Below are 20,324 nucleotides of genomic sequence, written 5' to 3'. Positions count from 1 at the left end.
GGAATGATCTTCAGGTAATGCAAGTAATATCTTCAGGTAATGCAAGTAATATTTATCAAGTTTAATGGTAATCCACCCAAAACTGGGGGACTAGTTCTGCTAACGAGATTTAGTGCTAGATGGAACAAATGACAGACGAATGAACAGATACAATGACACTAAATTACTATGTACTGCCATTGCTTGTGGGAGTATAAAAAGCAAGCAACCAGCCAAACACAAATTGCAAAACTGCATATGCAAATGGCATAGAAAAATGTAATCGAGTTATATACAGGCGCCTGGGACATGTCTACCAATATTTGTCTACTTTCAAGTGGTTTTTACCTGGTTCTTTTAACAAGCTTGCACAGGTGGATTGATGGACAGAAGCAAATCAGGATGCCTACGTTGTATTTGCAGTTATGACATAAAAAAGGCAAGATAACTTTTTATGTCCCAAAAGACATTTATTGACATTTTGTCTAGTACAAATATTTAATTAAAAAAATATGAGGACATATAAAAACTTAGAAAATATTTACAAGATGCTTCTCATCATGTACAAACCATGTTTAAAAAAAATAATAAAGACATACATTGGTCTATGAATTTAAAGACAAAAAGTCTGGATGTCAAGTAAACATTTACAAGTTCAAAAGACTTGTACAATAGATATAAAACATTTTCAGTGTTGCAACTGTTGTAGAAATGCTCTAACAGAAAAATAAAATGATCCTAATAATTTTTTAAAAAATTGCTACAAGTATGAATATTGATTAAAAACAACTTGATAAAACAAATACAGCCAAAATACAATTTGTTCAGAAAGCCAAAACATGATGTCTAAATAAGTCTTAATCTGAAGACAGTATATTTATTTCCCAACAAATTAATATATAAAAACTATGCACTAAAATGTAGAGAGACTAACAATAATTTTTAACAAAATGTAGTATATGAAAAATTGATGTACATGATACATGCACACATCTATGATGTTGACAAGCTAACAGAGTGAACAAACATACATAATTGATTTTATTATAGGTGGTGAAGCCAGAAACTTCCCCACATCATGTAAATTTACTTAAAATGAAAACATAAATGATGGGATCAATAAGTATTTTTGTTGTAATAGCACTTTGAACATTACTGGCTATATAATGCAAAGGAAATGGGAGCTAAGGGCACATTCCAAGAACACACTGAGGTAGCCAAAATAAAAAACAGTCAGGTGAAACTCTTTTACACCCTTGAAAGATAAAAGTATGTGAAAGATAAATGTATGTTTTTTTGTGTTAGGTTTAATGCCATTTTTCAGCATATCATGGGATATACATGACGACTAGTATAATTGGTGTGTGTATATATGTTTGTATGTATGTATGCATGCTAGCTTAGGGTTTAAAAGCACATCATCACAACCCTGACTAAATAAAGTCATGTGTTTGTGTGTGTTTTTGGTTTTTAATGTATCCTTAACAATTTTGTTCATATTGCTACAATGTCTGCAGTGTGACAGTTTATAGTGATGTCTAGCACTGAGGCATCATGCTACAGACATGTAGCATCATGTTCCACCCAGTCACATTATCCTGACACCAGGCCAACCAGTCCTAACACTAAACTCTTAATGCTGAGCATCAAGTGAGGCAGCTGCTTGTACCATTTTTGTAAGTCTTTGGTATGACTTGGCTAGGGTTCGGAACTGCAACCTCCCGCTTCCAAGGCATATGCTCTAATCACTTTGGCCACCGAAGCAGTGCCATAAAGTTATGCAAATTTAGGTATCTCCAAAAAGGCACACAAAACAAAGACAAAGGCAAACAAGGGAGAAGTCTGACACAATAAACGGTCAAGAACATGGCCACGGTCTGCATATCCAGCCTGACCCTAAGCCATGATTGGCATATCCAGCCTGACCCTAAGCCATGATTGGCATATCCAGCCTGACCCTAAGCCATGGTCTGCATATCCAGCCTGACCCTAAGCCATGATTGGCATATCCAGCCTGACCCTAAGCCATGGTCTGCATATCCAGCCTGACCCTAAGCCATGGTCGGCATATCCAGCCTGACCCTAAGCCATGGTTGGCATATCCAGCCTGACCCTAAGCCATGGTCTGCATATCCAGCCTGACCCTAAGCAACAGTCAACTCTAAAGTGTGTGGCATAAATACTGAAAGTAAACTAAACAACTATTACATTGAGAATAAGCTATGGTGTGGATGGACATACGGACACATATATTTCAACAGTACCCACGAAACTGATCAAAATGCAAAACTTAAATCCACTTAAGTGTGAAATCTAGGTTAAAATGACCTACTTTTGGTAATTCAGCAATTTACCATAACAAATTTATCACAAACAAAGCTGCAGGATTCCTTAACAAATAGTACATTATATACATAAAATAGAAGTCAACAACAATTTAAGCAAAATTAGGGAAGGGTGAAATGTAGATCACGCTGACCAATTTTGGTAAAGTGGTGTTGTAAACATCAAGATGTATCCAAAAAACGAGTAATGTGACCAAACGCACTTAGAGAAAACGACTATTGCGTAAGTACAAGCATGTTAATAATCATGAAGGTCAATATTAAGCTTAATATGCTAACATTGCGACTAAAGGGAAAAATCCTCGTGCCATGGGATGATCCATGAACCAGGATGATATATGATAAAGATAACATCATATTCCAGATATAAGGAGGGTAAGATAAAATGGTACTCGAATAAAATAAAAAACAAATGACTACAGTTACATTAATTTAGTGTGTGGAAAGATGTGCATACATGCCAACCCCAAGAGGGGTATGTATAAGCATAATTCTTGCAAATTGCAAAAAAGCGTAATCTGAGCAACAAAATTGTAATCTATATATTACTATTACTAACATTAGTACTCATACATTGTTGAGGCTACAATATTGTAGCTAATATATGACATGCCATAATTACAGTACACTATGAAAATTGTACATTTAGTTTTACTACTGACTTGAATTTGCAGGTCAAAATATTTGGCAAAAATGGGTAAAATCCATATGGATGAGAACCAGAATGAAAAAACAAAAAACATATTGACAAATTATTTATATTCAACACTCACTTTAACTAGTCTACATGTATAACTTTTGCCGAATGATTAAGTCCACAAATTCTGCAATGAGCATGACAAGTGCTCTATCTGAGTGCTTTATTGCATCCATCTCACATCCTTTTACAAATTTGTGATTTGTCTTTTTTCTGATCGGATATGTTTTGAAACTTAAAAAGACCAGGCCACTCTAAGAACTTTCATCCAAAAGTCAAACGATAAAGGCCTGTTAAGCTTAATATCTGGTGACATTTTCTTTAAAAGTAGACTGGTCTGCTAACTTGATTATCAGTATACTGAATCTGAGAGAAAAAGAGTTTCAAATTAAAGAAGTCCATCTGTTTTCTGGTAACGGGTCCAATATAGTTGCTATAAATAGAAACTTAGGAATGTACATGTAGATATATGATGGCCAAAAACTATTACGATATTCTTATGCAGCAATTTTTCTTTATAGAATATTCTCCAATTATTATGATGAGTTGAATTAAAGATATGATAATATAAATGACAAACAATACCTTTTAATGCTTTATTTTTATTTGATTTTTTTACTGTACCCGATAAGCATAATCCATATACAGATGAGCGTAACATGTAATTTGATTGGAAAAAACATAATGATGATGCCAAAAGCATAATGGTTGGCATGTATGCATATTCAAAGATGAAAAGATTCACACACATATACCAAAATGATCACTATGGTAAGATTCCACCAAGACTGGCTTGAGAAAAAATGGGATCTACATCTATCAGAGATAATAATAACAACGATGATAACAGTGAAACTTCTGAAAACCATAGACTCAACTAACAGAAACGTCCATCATTCAGAGGTGCTCAAAGAGGAGAGTAAATTCCAGTGACATTTATATTTTACATTTACCACTGACTACTTCATTGTTGAACAGAATGCAAACATGACTTAAGTCTTTCAATTGTACTTTTCACACCTTTTGTAGATTTCCCTTTTCCAATTAAGGATTTGTCAGGCAATGTGCGATAGAATAAACCAGTCTTGTCACAGCAGAAAACATTTTCCAGAGGATATTCCAACACCATATCTGGGATATGATGAAGGTATTCCTGTATTTTCCTTATGTCGGCACCAGTTCCTTCCCCCCCAGTTATATGCTCTATATGATACAGTTAAAATATTAGTTTCAAGCAAGAAAATAACTGTTTAATAATATTTCATCATATAAACAAGATAGTCAAGTAAATTTAAGTACGATAATGTCATGTAACTGTACAATGATTACTACTACATTGTGGCACAGTCCATGTCAGACATCATGTCCCACCCAGTCACATTATCCTGACACCAGGCCAACTAGTCCTAACTAACCTGAATTTGTCATCGTTAGAAAAAAGCCAATGCTGATGACAACTTGTACCACACATTTACACAGTATTACACATCAGGCTGATTTATGTGACAACTTGTACCATACATTTACACAGTATTACACATCAGGCTGATTTACGTGACAACTTGTACCACACATTTACACAGTATTACACATCAGGCTGATTTACGTGACAACTTGTACCACACATTTACACAGTATTACACATCAGGCTGATTTACGTGACAACTTGTACCACATAGGCTGATTTACTAATATTTCTGTAAAAAAAAATTAATTACATTATTTACCTTTGGGAAACATACTTGTAAAAATAATCTTTTGATTTAAAGAAACACAGTTTCAAATTTGCAAGCCAGCGCAGTTTCTTACTGTCAATGCAGATCCAACAAACACATATGTGTCCATGTCCATGTATTTATTTTTCCTTCATGTACATATATTTATCCAAAATGAAATATTATCATGATGATCCTAAGCATTACGTACCAAAATTGTCAGGTATATTCTGCCAAACATGTTTAAAAATCTGAATCACATCATAACATAAGGTAAAATATGTACAGCATATGAAACATTGCAACCACAGTATGCTGTCAGACACATTTTCAACTGCATACATATAAAACCTGTCAGACACATCTTCAACTGTATACATATAAAACCTGTCAGTGATAAGCCTAATGTGCAGGATACGGATGGGTTTAACATTTGTTGGTAGTTGTTGTTGTTGGGTTTAATGCCAATTTTCAGCACAAGATAGTTTACACATGGCGGCCAGTATAAATGGTGGAGGAAGAACCCCGGAAAACCCTGGAAAGAACCACCGACTCACAAGAAGCTACTGGCAAGCTTTCTCAAGTACCCACATTGGCTGAGCCCGGGACTCGAACCCACGCAGACAAAGGTGAGATGGCAGTGATCTGTAATAGTGAGTGCTTTAGACCAATCGGGGCCTCTAACATTTTTTGGATTAAACAACAAAGTAAAAGGGCAAGTGCGCATATATCAGAAAATACTGCCCTGGCTTCATATCTCAGACTTAACTGCCCTGGCTTCATATCTCAGACTCAACTGCCTTGGCTTCATAACAATTCTGGCTTTGCATGATGAGCATCTATCAAGGGTTTAGGTGTAAATGAAAACCCTGAAGTAAATGCTTGAGAAACTGTTGACAAAGATGGCACTGGTAGCACAGGAAAAGTAACTGCAATCTCTTGCTTTGCACTGATGTACACTAAAAAGAATGGATGTACAAATAGGGGCCATCTATTGAGAATGTACACCAAAATATCTGCCATTTTGACCCCCTTGTTGCAGTGTACATTTTTCTACTCCCCCCTTCCCTATGCGTAGTACGCTTTTGCTTAGTACCCTCCTACTTTACAGTCTGTTGGCTTTTCAAATCAAATGGGAGTTTCTTTACTAACATGATTGCCATATTTGCATGGAAGAGTCTATATTTTCAAGCAACGAATGTGATCATTCATCATCTTTGAAAATCTCAATTATTCCATAAATTTTTGAAGTTACATCTCTTTAAACAAATGTGTATATGAGTTCCTCCTTTTATTATTCAAATATTTTTTTAGAAATATTAAAATTTGACATTGCAATTACTTAGTGCAGACTACACAGTTCTAACTGCAATGGACTGTTCAAGAAATCAGAAAGGAAAGTCCAGTCTGTATGCTTGTTTACATCTAGAGCTTCCATTTGTTTTACTCTCAGTAGCTATAATATTGTTTGTGTTATTATGTGTGTACGTACTACTTAGTCTTATTCCCCCCCACCCACATGCATATATATGCAAACTTCAAACACCACTTCCCCCCTCCATGCATACAAAGTAACTGGAAGAGCCCATGCCAGAAACACTAACGCTTTAACACTGGAAGTTGTTAAAATATTAGTTGCAATAACATGAAGTATACAGATACAGAAGAAGATTGTTGGCTGCTTTTGTTTTGAACAAATTTTCCAGCATTTCTGTCCAACCTGCAACACTTTTAAAGCTAGTTTTCAGCAATCATTTTTGAGCTTACAACATCCATTACTGCAACCTGCTAGGCATTTTTGGCATTGGCTGGGAAACGTACATCCCAAGCGAAAGACTGCAACAAAATAAAGCAGCTACCTCAAAATGAACCAAAATGAGCTCAGTAACATGTAATACAGATATCAGAATTTCTCTGAATCCAAAGACGACTAATGAAAACCAATAACCAGGTTTTAACGTACCACATATTAGCCAAGCTCAATAAACCAATGTCATCAACTTGATACAATTTGTCTTAATTTCTGATAACAATGACATGTTATGAACAATAAGAATTTGGCAGGTAAATCTTTCCAATATTGTCATATGTAATAATTCAAATCAGTATAAAATTCATTCATCAATATAAATACAGAAAATGATATAATCAGAATTTCCATCTGAGCAAAAAGTCATATTTGTATGAGCATTATCCAATAATTGTATCAATCAGTATTTACACAACCCGACTTCTAAATTCCCAATTACTTACCTCAGACTGTTAATGGAAGAAGTAGGATAACACTTTTTCTCAAAGAGCAAAAGGAATAATCTATTATTAGAAGTACAATATTACTTTGAATTTCATTACATATAACATGATAGTGTTTATTGCTTTTATGTTACTGGATTCCTTCAATTTCACTCATGAGGATATTTTGAATTAAAAAAGTAGAAAACATTATAATTTTTTTACTGTCTTGTGAGAAATGGCTATCTTTCTTCTACCCCCATCCTCACCCCCAATAAATGACACTCTTTTATCTGGCTATGGTGCACTTTAGGATCAATAATTTTATTTATAATGAAAAGTTTAAAGAATCATACTTTAACCAGTGGTTCATAATTAGTTATTAAAGGGTGGATCTGGTTTTCCAATACTGGTAAAAAGTTGCAGGTCTCCACAAACATACACTTCAATGTTGAAGATATACTATCATCGTGGTCAAATGTTATTCAGTAATGACAATGACAAGAATAAGAGTTTTGTATTTTTAAAAGTTGACATTTTTGTAAAAGTTGCTCAGGACTGGTCTATAGAGTCCAAGTCCAAGTTAATTAAACACGTTCCAAAGTAATGTTTTAAACACCCACCACCATCACCACAAAAAATCCTTATTTCAATCACTAGATAAATTTTACTAAAAAGAAACGTTCCTATGTAGTCTGTAAATAATGAAACATTTTTTGTCCGGTGCTACACATACTGAGTAGTGCTTAAATTAATTCATTCATCTGAGATATAATGCTTCAAATATACAGATATAATACTGAATATTGATGGCCATGCTGACCGCATATATATATATGAATTGAGGTATTTATCAGCAATTTAAAAAGACAGGAATTTGTTGAGAAATACTGACAGCCAAGCTTACTCTTGTCAGGGGAGGTTACTCTGCAGATGCAACTGTTCTTTAAATGATATACCTTGAACCAACTTAGAATTTCTTCACAAGATTAAGAGGAGTCTCAGTATTATTATCTGTTGTTTGCCTCTCATTTGTTTTCACAAGTCCATTGCAAATATCATCAATGCGAAACTTTTTGTATCTAGGAATGCAGTCCCGATTCTCTATGCAACCTGCTCTGGACTGGAATGCCTTGGAGTCTTCTTGTTGGTCCAGTATTGGTCTCTTTTTCACTGGTTTGAACTTTTCTTCATGATTATGATGGTTTATGACATCAGAATTGAAATTATCATGCTTTGGCATATCATATTCACTGTCAAATTTTGGGGGCTCTTCACAAAGTTTGGATAGATCTAATTTCTGATCAGAGAAGAATATCCTCTTTTGTACTGGATCCAAGTCTTCAGCTGACGACAAGTCTAATTTATTTATGAGCACTTGTATGTCTGTCTGTACACATGTAAAAAGGATAGTGTCCTGGGTAGGAATGGAAATTTTCAAGGGGCACAACTCAAGAGAGCAATGAGTATTACACAAACTTTCAAATTCTATCGGTTTCACCTTGAAATCAGAAACAGTGTGTTTTGAAGGCATACAATTTATCCTAGCAGAACTATTTACATTCATCTGATGAAAATGGCTTCCAGCGGGTAAGGCTCTGGCTGACATGTTCTCCAGTGGACTTGGTACAGCTGTAGTTGTCATGGGTTGTGGACTGGACCTTGCCACAGTTAAGTCCTCTCCATTCTGCATGGATTTTTGTTCACTTGACCCCGCTACAGTGCAGCATGTGACAACCAGACCTGGAAAATTTAGCAAAATTTGGTTGAAGAAGGTGATGTCTGATCATGATTTGAAGCCACAAGATAAAACAAATTATTAATAAATAAGTTCAAGTGAAAACAGCCATACCATGTATGTGGCAACATAGGCTTTAATTAAGTCCTTGTTCAGAACCTATCTGTCCATGTATTATATAGGAAGTGGATAAAAGTCATTTGGATCTTTTATAAATCTTTGCTGAAAGCCTGTTTTGTCATGGTATTATATGGACTATTAGCCATGCCTTACAAGCTGGTAATCATTCAAAGCTGGAAGTTTAGCAAATTACCATCATGTAAAAGAAACACATCTGTGGCTGGATAAGGGATCAAACTAGGACCTAACTGTACACAAATTCTGTTTACATTCGAGCTCTCCGAGCTGACGCTCCTAACCAAAGCATGTGATATAATTACATAAACCCCATATAACACCTCCTTCCCAGTCTAAAGCTGTAATTACCATCCACAAAATGTACCAGCATGCCTTGGTCAAAAGGCAAAACAGCTGTGTCCTAAGCAATCCTCACACTCACAACCAACAGACCCTTAGCCCAGGATGGGATGCCATGCCAATGACTGGCACATGTTGACCATGCAGGACAGGCAGTATACATAAAGTATATCAAACAAAGTTGACTATTCATCCTTCTGTTTGTTTAGAATTAAGTTTCTTTACAGGAAGTTGATGGTAAATTTGTATGCCACCTCCATACATGGATCAGTGAATAGGGCCCAAAGTGCAACCCATGTTTCTTCATTTTTGTCAGATCACATCCTGGCCATCACAAGTTTTTCCCCCCACTCAATAGCTTCTGAAGGATTTTACTGGATTGAAACCACTTCATATTACAAATATCTAGATCAATTTAAACGTTCTGTTTTCTGACAAATTTAATGGAAATTATGTCCCTTGTTTAACTTGGAAATTTGCCCTTGAATTGCCTAATATTGCCTGGGGTATGTCATATGGACATGTATCTAATCAGAATTTTGCCTATTAGTTGCCTCATATTGCCTGGGGCATGTCATATGGGCTTAAAATGCCAATTTCAATACATAATAGGCCAGTATAAATGGTGGAGGAAGAACCCATGAAAGCCCCAGTAAGAACCACCAACCCATGGGGAGCTGCTGGCAAGCTTGTCACATACCCACAATGGTCTAGCCCTAGACTTGAACCCACATGGACGGAAGTGAGATGGCAGTGATCAGTAACGGAAAGTGCCTTAGACCACTCTGCCACCAGAGCCTCACATGTCATATGGACAAATGTCTAATTAGAATTTTGCCCTTTTGGTTGCCTGAGGCTTGTCATTTGGTCACATGCCTAATTAGAAATAGTCTAGGAACTATATATCAGTGTATGCTTTTCGCCAAAATTTGTATTAAAATGTTGACCACTGCTGATGCCAAATACTTTAACAAGGAACTCTCACATATAACTGTCCCTCCCCAGCACAAAGACCTATGTGTGTTTTATGATTTTCAAAACTTTCACATAAAATCTTAAAATTATTGGTGCTACCAGAACCACTGATGCTACTAATACAAATGAAACAATGACACTCACCACCAGCACCCTGTTCAACCTGGAATGTTTTCATCCAGTTGACGAAGGCTTTGAGATCCTTGGCCTCTAGTGTATGAACCATCTCCAGAACTCTCATCTTGGCCTCATGTAAACCTGCAGGGCAATAATAATTGCTGTTAATTTATTAGCTCACCCAGCTGTAAGGCAGTGAGTTTTTGGTATGGTCCATCATTTGATGTGTCATCCATCCATCATCAATTGCTATTTTCAGCATCTCCAAAAAACACACCTACTGGACAACTTTCTTTCAAACTTCTACAAATTATGCCATAAAATACAGCTTCCACAAATGAGAAAACCCTTTAAATGACTTCAAAACATTATAAAGAATTTGAGAAAACCTGACAAAGCAATTGGCATGAAGACCTTTCAAATTTGTACAAATGATGCAAACCGATGATCAAATATGGCTATCATTACCAAAAATTAGAAAAACCTTTCAATAAGAACTCCAATTCTGCTGAAATGAATTTTACCAAATTTGTCAGAATGCATCATGGCATGTCAAGATCTTTTAGCTTTGTACAAATCATGCAGATAGGCCTTCAAAAATGGCTGCTCTTACACACCATTAAAAGACTTTGGAGAAAACCCTATACCAATATGACCATCCATTTGGGCGAATTAGATTTAAGATTTTCTATATGTTCATTGTGCCAGCCATATTGCATAGTCTTCATTTAGGACCAGCTACATATAATACGAGGTCTTTCAGTGAAAATCAATGTCGATATGATAATCCATACAGTTGCAGTAGCTGTAGATCTATTAGCTGGCTACTGTGGTGGTCATACTGAAGTTTGGCAATAGACCAACCAGAAACAATATGAAGTCATTTAATGAAGACCCCATTATGAGATAGCCATCCTTACATGAACAGACCAACCAGACACAATAAGAAGTCATTTCATGAAGACCCCATTATGAGATAGCCATCCTTACATGAATAGACCAACCAGACACAATAAGAAGTCATTTCATGAAGACCCCATTATGAGATAGCCATCCTTACATGAATAGACCAACCAGACACAATAAGAAGTCATTTCAATGAAGACCCCATTATGAGATAGCCATCCTTACATGAAGAGACCAACCAGACACAATAAGAAGTCATTTCATGAAGACCCTATTATGAGATAGCCATCCTTACATGAATAGACCAACCAGACACAGTAAGAAGTCATTTCATGAAGACCCCATTTTGAGATAGCCATCCTTACATGAATAGACCAACCAGACACAATAAGAAGTCATTTCAATGAAGACCCCATTTTGAGATAGCCATCCTTACATGAATAGACCAACCAGACACAGTAAGAAGTCATTTCATGAAGACCCCATTTTGAGATAGCCATCCTTACATGAAAAGTATTTATAAGATTCACAAGCTCTCCAATGAGGTGGTCATGTAAGATGACTGGCTGGTGGCATTTTCATTCAAGACCAACTAACATCTCGTGAAAATCCCATGCCAATATGACTTTCTGTTCAGGAGGAGTTGAGATAACAAGATTTTAAAGATGGTAGCCATATTGGTTGTCAGTTCAGCACCATTTTCTTTAGGTTCAGGGAGATATCTGGGGCTAATAACTGTTAATACATTATTTGTACTATTAAGGAAAAGTTTCTATGCATTGTCCTTTTGTTTATTCGAAGTTTTTTTTTTACATCTTGGACTGAAATCTTACACTTAAAAGTTTGAACATGACATATTTTACAAAACTGGGGAAATATAAGGATAACGGGTTTTTTTTACTGCATGGAAAAAGCTACTATCTATGATGAAACCATTTAACTATATGCAAGTTGATTTTTTTTCTTGGTAAGTCAAATTTATTTTTACTTATCCAGTGTGCAAGTGGGAAAATACTATTTTTCTAGCCTGATAATTTTATCTCTCTTTAAAATTTGCTGAGTATCTAATTTAGCAATGCATGTCATTATTCTGGTTCACAAAACAGTATTTAAGACAAACATGGCAAGCATCTTCATTATCTGTAGGCATGCAGTGCTGAAAGCAGCAAAAAATGTCAACGGAGCACAAGTCAGCCAAGATGAACTCACTTAAATCCTTCTTGGTTATCTTGCCACGGTACTGTTTCAATGTTCACCCACTTCTGTTCTTGAAATTATATTATACTTGTAGATTTCTCATCTAATTTTGCATGTGCCATGAAAAAGGCATGAAAAAAAATGTAATGAATTTACCAATAGTCGTCTCCTCCAACTCTGTATCATATTCCTTTGTATCTGAGGCATGGGATGACACGCTCTCGCTGCCTACAGTCTCTCTGTCTTGTAACCCTACAGGCTTTGTAGGTGGTGATCCAGGGTTTTCTACCTTGATCAAACTGCCCATGAATGAACCGTAGTTATCTTCCCTTGATAGCTGCACCCGAGAATTCTCCTCATTTACTGGTAATGGGATCGGTAATTTCGATTTGGAGTGTGACATTACGTCATGGCAAATTGCCTCTATCTGAGGAATGCATGATGGTCTTATTGCATGATTTGTATACATTTCTGGCAGTCCTGCTTGCTGACAAATTCTGTTCATTAGCTTGTGCAGGGTGCTGTTCCCAAGTCCTGTGTGGTCATACCAGACGTAGTCGGATTTCTGCACATTGCGTTTGTGTCTCTGCCAGAATGAGGGACACATGGGGTGAAGATGATTCAGGTATTTTGTGAATGAGACAACAGGGCAGTATGGATCACCTGCAATAACGGAATGAGACTTACAGATACTTATAAATATTAGGCATATAAATATTAAATGGAAAATTACACCAAGTTTCCTTCCTCACAGTATCTTACTGGACATGTTGTTGTTGTTGTTAATGTTGTTATTGTTATGGGTTAAACATCATTTGTCAGCATGTGATAGGTTATACATGGCCACCAGTATATTTGGTGGAGGAACGATGTTTATTTACTCAACTGTGATCTGAAATTATCCAATTCTGACTAAGAATAAAAAATATTTAAAAGCAACTTTAAATATATAATCTGGCTGAAAGAAAATCCCATCTCACCCCTAATCAAATGGTTTGTCATAATGTGTGCATTAATGCTACTGCCCTTCAATGTACCTCAAATAATTTAAATTAATACGAGTCAATGAGTCGAAATCCAGTTTCGGTACCTATGTCCATGTACATGGTATTATCCCCAAATATTCAAAGTTTGCATGGTATATATGTTTCTAAAAGAAATATAATTAAAAATGATTTACCTGGGGTTGTACATGCTTGTGGCATGAAAGATCAATAACTGACAATATGCTATGCAACAGGAATTAGCTGAAGCAGAAAAACAATGTGCACCATGGCAAGAAAAGGATACTGCAATGAAATCCTAACTTTCTATTGTTGACTGAATGAGGCAAGGAAACATATTTAAGTTCCTGTTTCAATGAAAGTATACTCCTTATAATGTTCACTACATCAAATTAAGGTGAAAATTTTATGTACGCCAACCACTTAAACAGCCAATAACCTGTTCATGAGCATCCAATATAGCTGTCAAATCCTCAAACTTTTCACTGCATGATACTGTCTAATCTGAAAAGTAATTTTAGATCCTATATTCAAGGTGCCACCCCACCCCACTCCCTATATAATGACTTAGTTTCATTGCTCTAAATGTTGACAATGGGACTGGACTGCAGGCAAGGCCAGGTTACGGTGACAGCATGCTATGGTGCAATTTTAAAACGTATCCACCCTCCCACCTCAAGCCTCAAATACCATGTCACTGAGTTGCAGGCACTGGCTACAAGTTATCAAAAGAACCTACATGAGGATAGTGACTAAGAAGCCATGCTTTACATATTCAGTAGAACCTCTCTTGAAGGACCACAGCCTCTGACAACAAAAAAATTACGGTCTCTCAAAACTTGTGGTTGCTCATGACAGATCATAACACTATAGAATCAATAAATGCATTAAGAATATGGTCTCTCAAGACAGGTGGTCACTCATAGCAGTGGTCTTTCAGGACATTATTTTTTACTGTACTGTTTCTTTCTACTATGTGTATAGTTTATTCTTAAAATATTAAAAAATATCACTATAATTAAAATCTGTGCAAATTCAACCTCTGACTCATTGCAGATTGCATGTATATTTGTTAGAAGCTGAGTCAAAATGCAAAGTGCACAGATCCAGATCTGCTTGCCTCATAATGTGCCTGCAGATCTGGGTCTGTGCAGTTTCTTTGGAGCAATCATTAGAACAGACAACATAGAGCTGAATTTCAGTACATTATATCCCACGAATGTGTATATATTCCAAATTTCAACCTGAAAATTCCCAGTTGATAGATTCTAGGTGTTAGATTCAAACAAATAAAATTAAAAAATCTTTGTTCCATTTTCTATTTTTAAACCAAAATAGAGAAAAAGACCTAAATTAATAAGAAAAATGTACATTTATCACTGATTAATTTATGGGAAAGTTGGAAAACTGGTGGTGGTGGTTTTTGACTGACATTGCTAAGTATTCAGTAACTCCTTAACAAGAATTCGTCTACTTTTCATCTGTGGTTACTGGTTGCTTGAGGCATTTAGACTGTGCTATTCTGAGCTCATTACTACAAATGCTGTCATGTTTTTATTTTAATCTTAACATTCCAAATGTGGCTCACTTATGCTTTAGAAATGGCAAACAAATTCAGATTTGTATACCAAGTGTGGTGAATTTCCACACAACAGATTAAATGGATATTCATTGCGTTCAAGGACAAACAGACTAAAATATATATATATATATATATATATATATATATATATATATATATATATATATATATATATATATATATATATAATCTACCAAACACTAAAGTATAATGTGACCCTGCTATAATGCAATAATTGGGGTCCATTAAATTAGATCGCGTTAATGCAGAGTTTTAAAGTATATACTTTTTTCATAAAACAACGCATTGGCACATATACGTGTATTCATGTCTAATGTATATCATGAATAGGATATCAACACCATTTACTATCGTGCCATCGTGGCATGCAGTTCATCCATAATACATGTAATTTCACTGAAAAATTGCAGATTTAAAATATTCAATAATTTTGTCACAGATCATTGTGTCCGAATTCAATATCTAATATATAACATGAACAGAGTATTAACACTGTTTGCTTTCTGTCTGATATTGTACCACCATAGCATGCAGTTAATCTATAATACATGTAATTCTATTGCAAAAATTGCATACATATTTAAACTATACAAACTGTACAAATTTCATACTGGTAGTGGCCGAGTGGTCTAAAGCGTTCGCCGTTACGGATCACTGCCATCTCACCTCTGTCTGTGCCAGTTCGAGTCTCAGATTCAGCCAATGTAGATATGTGAGAAAGCATGCCAGTAGCTTCTCGTGGGTCGGTGGTTCCTTCCGGGGTTTTCCCGGGTTCTTCCTCCACCATTAATACTGGCCGCCATATATAGCCTATTGTGTGCTGAAAAATGGCGTTAAACCCCATAACAACAACAACAACATACTGGTAAAATTTTCCCAGATGTGTTTCTGTGTACCTTTTTACCCACTGTAAATTCCCAATAATTAACACTTGTACGTCTATTCATTTGAATGACTACAGCAAGAATAACTGACAATCAACATATGCTTTAAGCGTGCATATAACTTTTACTTCAGATTTTGTGAATATCAAAAGAAACGTGAAAACTACTATACTAATAATTGCCCAAAGTGCAAAGTCAATCTGGTTGCATGACTCCATCATTTTAAATTTCATCATTTCTTAAAAGATCTGTCTAGTGGAGTCTGCTTATTTGCCGCGAACTGTTGGCTTCTAGCAAAGTCAAGAATGCTTCTCAGTTAGAGGATTTTGACACTGTCCACATATTGAGTTTCCAGCAACCTCAAACTGGCTTCTAGGTGCTCTACTGCCTCTGAAACTTTTGGTGGGGGGAGTTAATTGTTAAATTTAAAAAACCATGCCAGGATTGTATTATATTCAAATTCATATGCAAAATCTTTCCCAAAATGATAATAAAACATTTCACACACTATTTCTCGTACTTTTAAAAAATATTTTTCTGGGTATGAGAAAAATACACATACATGTATTTCAAATTTCAAGAACCACACCATGATTGTATTCTATTCAAATTCATACGCGATCTCTTCCCGAAAATGGTAATCACTTTTTTATACACTATTTCACATACTTTGAACAAAAAATATTTTTTCATGTGCGAATGAATATATGAAATTTTGGAAGCCACGCTACAACCACATTATATCTGAATTCATGTTATCGTGGGGCGCATTACAGCAGGGTTGCACTGTATAGGGAAAAGAGACATACCCCTATGATGCTTGTAGTAATTCATATCCATACCACACCCTGCTTCCTTTCAAACAATTCCCACCTTTACATACCAACCCCAAAGAAGTGAAAGTCAAATTCAAGGTTTATACTGTTAAAAGCCATATTATTACAATAGCTTTAAAATCTAACATCTTACAAGTAAACTGTGTAGGAGGATTATTAGTACATATAAACTTAACCAGAACATAACTCCTACGCACAATGATCATCGGTATCAGATTTTCTTTAGAACGCTTCAAACAGCAACAAAAACAATATTTTAAATGGGACAAAGTTTAACAGGTGCATATATTAAAAGTTAGCTGATATATTATTAGCTGTGTACGCACAAGTGTGTCACCTCTTCGTTAAGATATTAATAACACATTAATTAGCCTGCCACATTTTGCAAAACCAAACCTAAAAAAGGACAGAGATTACATTGTCCTACTGAAAAGTACATCCATCCACTGTTTAAGATATGGACATGATATACTGTGGGATATGACTCAGAAGTGCATGACATTAAATTGTGCCCATCGTTTATTTGGGGATGGTTTGTACATGTTCACTGTAGTTTTGTGATTTTCAATATGCGGACTGGGCTGTGGTGGGTTTAAGACAATGGTTGCAATAAAATAATGAAAACTTCACTACATTTTACACGTTTTTTAAAAAAAAAGTTGTGGGTCTGTTCTATAGGTAATTGTCATAAATTTCTAGTAATAAGCAAAACAAAGATGTTGACCCTTTTCTATGGAAATAGTGGCATACAATGCCAGAAATAAGCCAGTGATCAAAGACTTATCATTTACACTCACAGTGTATCCCCTAGGGGTGCAAGAGTTAGAGTTAAAAATCTCCTTGGTGTCAAAACTGGGGGTTAGACTGAGTAAAAAATGAACTTTGGTATCAAAACTGATGGTCAAATTAAAAATTTGGGGGTCTCTGAAGCACAAATGAGGGTAAAGGGGAACACTGCTCAGAAATAATATTACCACTCCAGTGGCCTAGTGGTTAGAGTGTCCGCCCCAGTTGCGAGAGGTCATGGGTTTGATCCCTAGCGGAGTCATACCAAAGACATCTAAAAATGGTACTAACAGCTGCCTCGCTAGGTGCTCAGCATTAAGAAGTCAGTGTTAGGACTGGTTGGCCTGGTGTCAGGATAATGTGACTGGGTGAAACATCATGCTACATGCCCCAGTGCTAGACACTTTAAACTGCCACACTGCAGACAGCGTAGCAATATGACTGGAAAATTGTTAAAGCTAAGTTAAAAATCTAAATCACACACACATACACACAGAAATAATATTAAAATTTTTCACCATTACAAAATGAAGAGATTGGATTTTTTGACTTTTAAATGTAGCTGTAACAACTGAAGACATAACGCTACGATGTCTACAGTATAGCAGTTTGTAGTGAAGTCTGGCACATGGGTATCATGCTGCAGGCATGTAATATCATGTCCCACCCAGTCACATTATCTGGACACCAGGCCAACTTGTCCTAACAATAACCTCCTAATACTGAGCGCCAAGTGAGGCAGCTACCAGTACCATTTGTATAAGCTTTTGTTATGACTTGGCTGGGGTTCGAACCTGCAACCTATAACATCTGAGGTAGAAACTCTAACCATTTAGACCAAAGGAGTGTTAGAAATGATGGGGAAAAAGACACTAACATGAAAATTATAATCCTATTCACAAGACTTTTAAAAAATGTAATACACAAATACACCAACACACACAGATATATATATATATATATATATATATATATATATATATATATATATATATATATATAACGCCCAATACAGAAAAGGGGTCATTTCCATTTATTTTTAAAATTTAAAAATATTAGTTATTAATGAACCAGAGATGCATATCAACTGATGTGATTTATTTAATAACCTGTAAAAACTGTAGCATGCAATATGTTGGACAAACACTACAACAAGTTTCTAAGAGAATGAATAATCATCACTTTCATATAAAAAATTACAGAGATCCTCAGTTTTCCTCTAATGTTTCAACAAACTTTAACACCAATAATCACTTTCTACTTGATTTTTCTTTCATGCCAATAGATATTGTGCATGGTGACATGAATAGACTCATAAAAGAAACTTATTGGATTCATAAGTTAGATACTCTGTATCCTAATGGACTTAATGCTAATGCACTATAGAAAATTGTATAATTTAAATTGATATACTGTATATCCTTTATAACAATATAATTATATGTATGACTGTTTGTCTCTATTTTATTATTGAACCAGAGATGGAAAACAATGGTGAACCCGACACGTAATCAGTCTCATATATTGGATACGGTGATAAACATGATCGAACGGTGCTCAATCTTACATTGAAGTAACCAGCAATCGCAAAACTAAATTACCTTTTCTTTCGTACATTCTACCCCCAACCTGGACCCCTGGGGACACATCGTATGGTAGTCCCCCTGCCACCTCGCGGAAGCTGAACTTGTAATGGTACTTCAGCCATACGTATCTCCTCCTCCCACTCTCATCCATGCTCACTTCGAAGTCTGTTTTATCCATTACTTTCATGAAATCCTTGCCCCTGTTACATATAAAGAGGCAAACATCAAAGAAAACCTTATTCTGCAGACTGTCAGGGCTGTTCAGGTCCATTGAAGGACCCAAATAAATCTTCTTCAAATCGTCCAAGTCGAACGTTCGAATTCTGTATTGTTTCCGAGGGGCACTTTTAAGGGAGGTTAGAACTCCATTGAACACCGCATTAGCCTCTTTGAAAATGCCATCATTTACGATGTCAATGTCTCTAAATTTGGCAAAATATTCCTGGATCCCTGTCCTGATGAACTTCAATTTGGTTGCGGATGAGGCGTCTTGGGCAATTGTTTCTTTCATGACACTGTAGAATTCCTTCAGAAAATTGGCCAGTTCATTTGTACCTAAATTCACAATGGCATCAAGATGCTCGCCTCGTAATGCCGCAAAATTCTTAATGTACGCAATAGCATAGCGGAAAACATCGGAATCGTTAGATTCTCCCTCTTCCCCGTCAAAAGTGGGTTCCGTTTTAATGGAATTCATTTTGGCACAAAATGACTAACGCGCCTGCCTCAACAACTCTCTGTCGTCTTGTTTCAGTTATACCAGGTGACGTCACACTTACAGGTTTAAACTTTCAAAACTTGGGTATGTGATATTTTTTTTATAGATCTCTTCAGCTATAATAAACTTTTATGACACCTGTTCTTAATAAATGCAATTGTATTACTAATTTTAAAAATTATATTTGTGTTGAGCTTCAAGTCACAAAACGTGATATATTAGATATGTTATATATAGAAATTACATATTCACCCTGCTACCCCTTCAATATAGTGGTTATGACCGTGTGCTGAATGTGGTAAGCAAAGAGGTTCGTCATGTCTAAAGTCATAGCGCTTTTTGTGTGCAGAAAGAGCATGACGTCACTGTGACAGATTGCCTTGCGTAATGATATGAATCGAAACCGAAAATATGGGGCTCACAGTAGGGATTTTGATATATAACTACAGGAAATAGGAAAGGAAAGAGGAAGAAATTTGTAGAAACAGGAAAGACGGAGCACAATTGTCTGCTTTTTGTCATGCGTAGC

General features: G+C 35.9%; 1 protein-coding gene across 1 annotated transcript; it reads right to left on the bottom strand.

The window, feature by feature from the left end:
• Positions 1-424: 424 nt before the first annotated feature.
• Positions 425-19,840, bottom strand: LOC149797254 (uncharacterized). Its single transcript, XM_089961953.1, has 4 exons — positions 19,093-19,840; positions 12,535-13,041; positions 10,303-10,416; positions 425-8,711 (listed from the first exon to the last, which is right to left on the bottom strand). The coding sequence occupies exons 1-4, from the start codon at positions 19,772-19,774 to the stop codon at positions 7,939-7,941; spliced, it is 2,076 nt and encodes a 691-aa protein (XP_089818079.1). The 5' UTR covers positions 19,775-19,840; the 3' UTR covers positions 425-7,938.
• Between the last annotated feature and the right edge of the window lie 484 nt (positions 19,841-20,324).

This window comes from Sinohyriopsis cumingii, chromosome 6 (assembly GCF_028554795.1).
Source record: "Sinohyriopsis cumingii isolate HCF-2022 chromosome 6, ASM2855479v2, whole genome shotgun sequence".
NCBI classification, from domain to species: Eukaryota; Metazoa; Mollusca; class Bivalvia; order Unionida; family Unionidae; genus Sinohyriopsis; species Sinohyriopsis cumingii.
The sequence above is the reverse complement of the archived record's forward strand: the minus strand, read 5'-3'. Positions and strand labels throughout refer to the sequence as shown.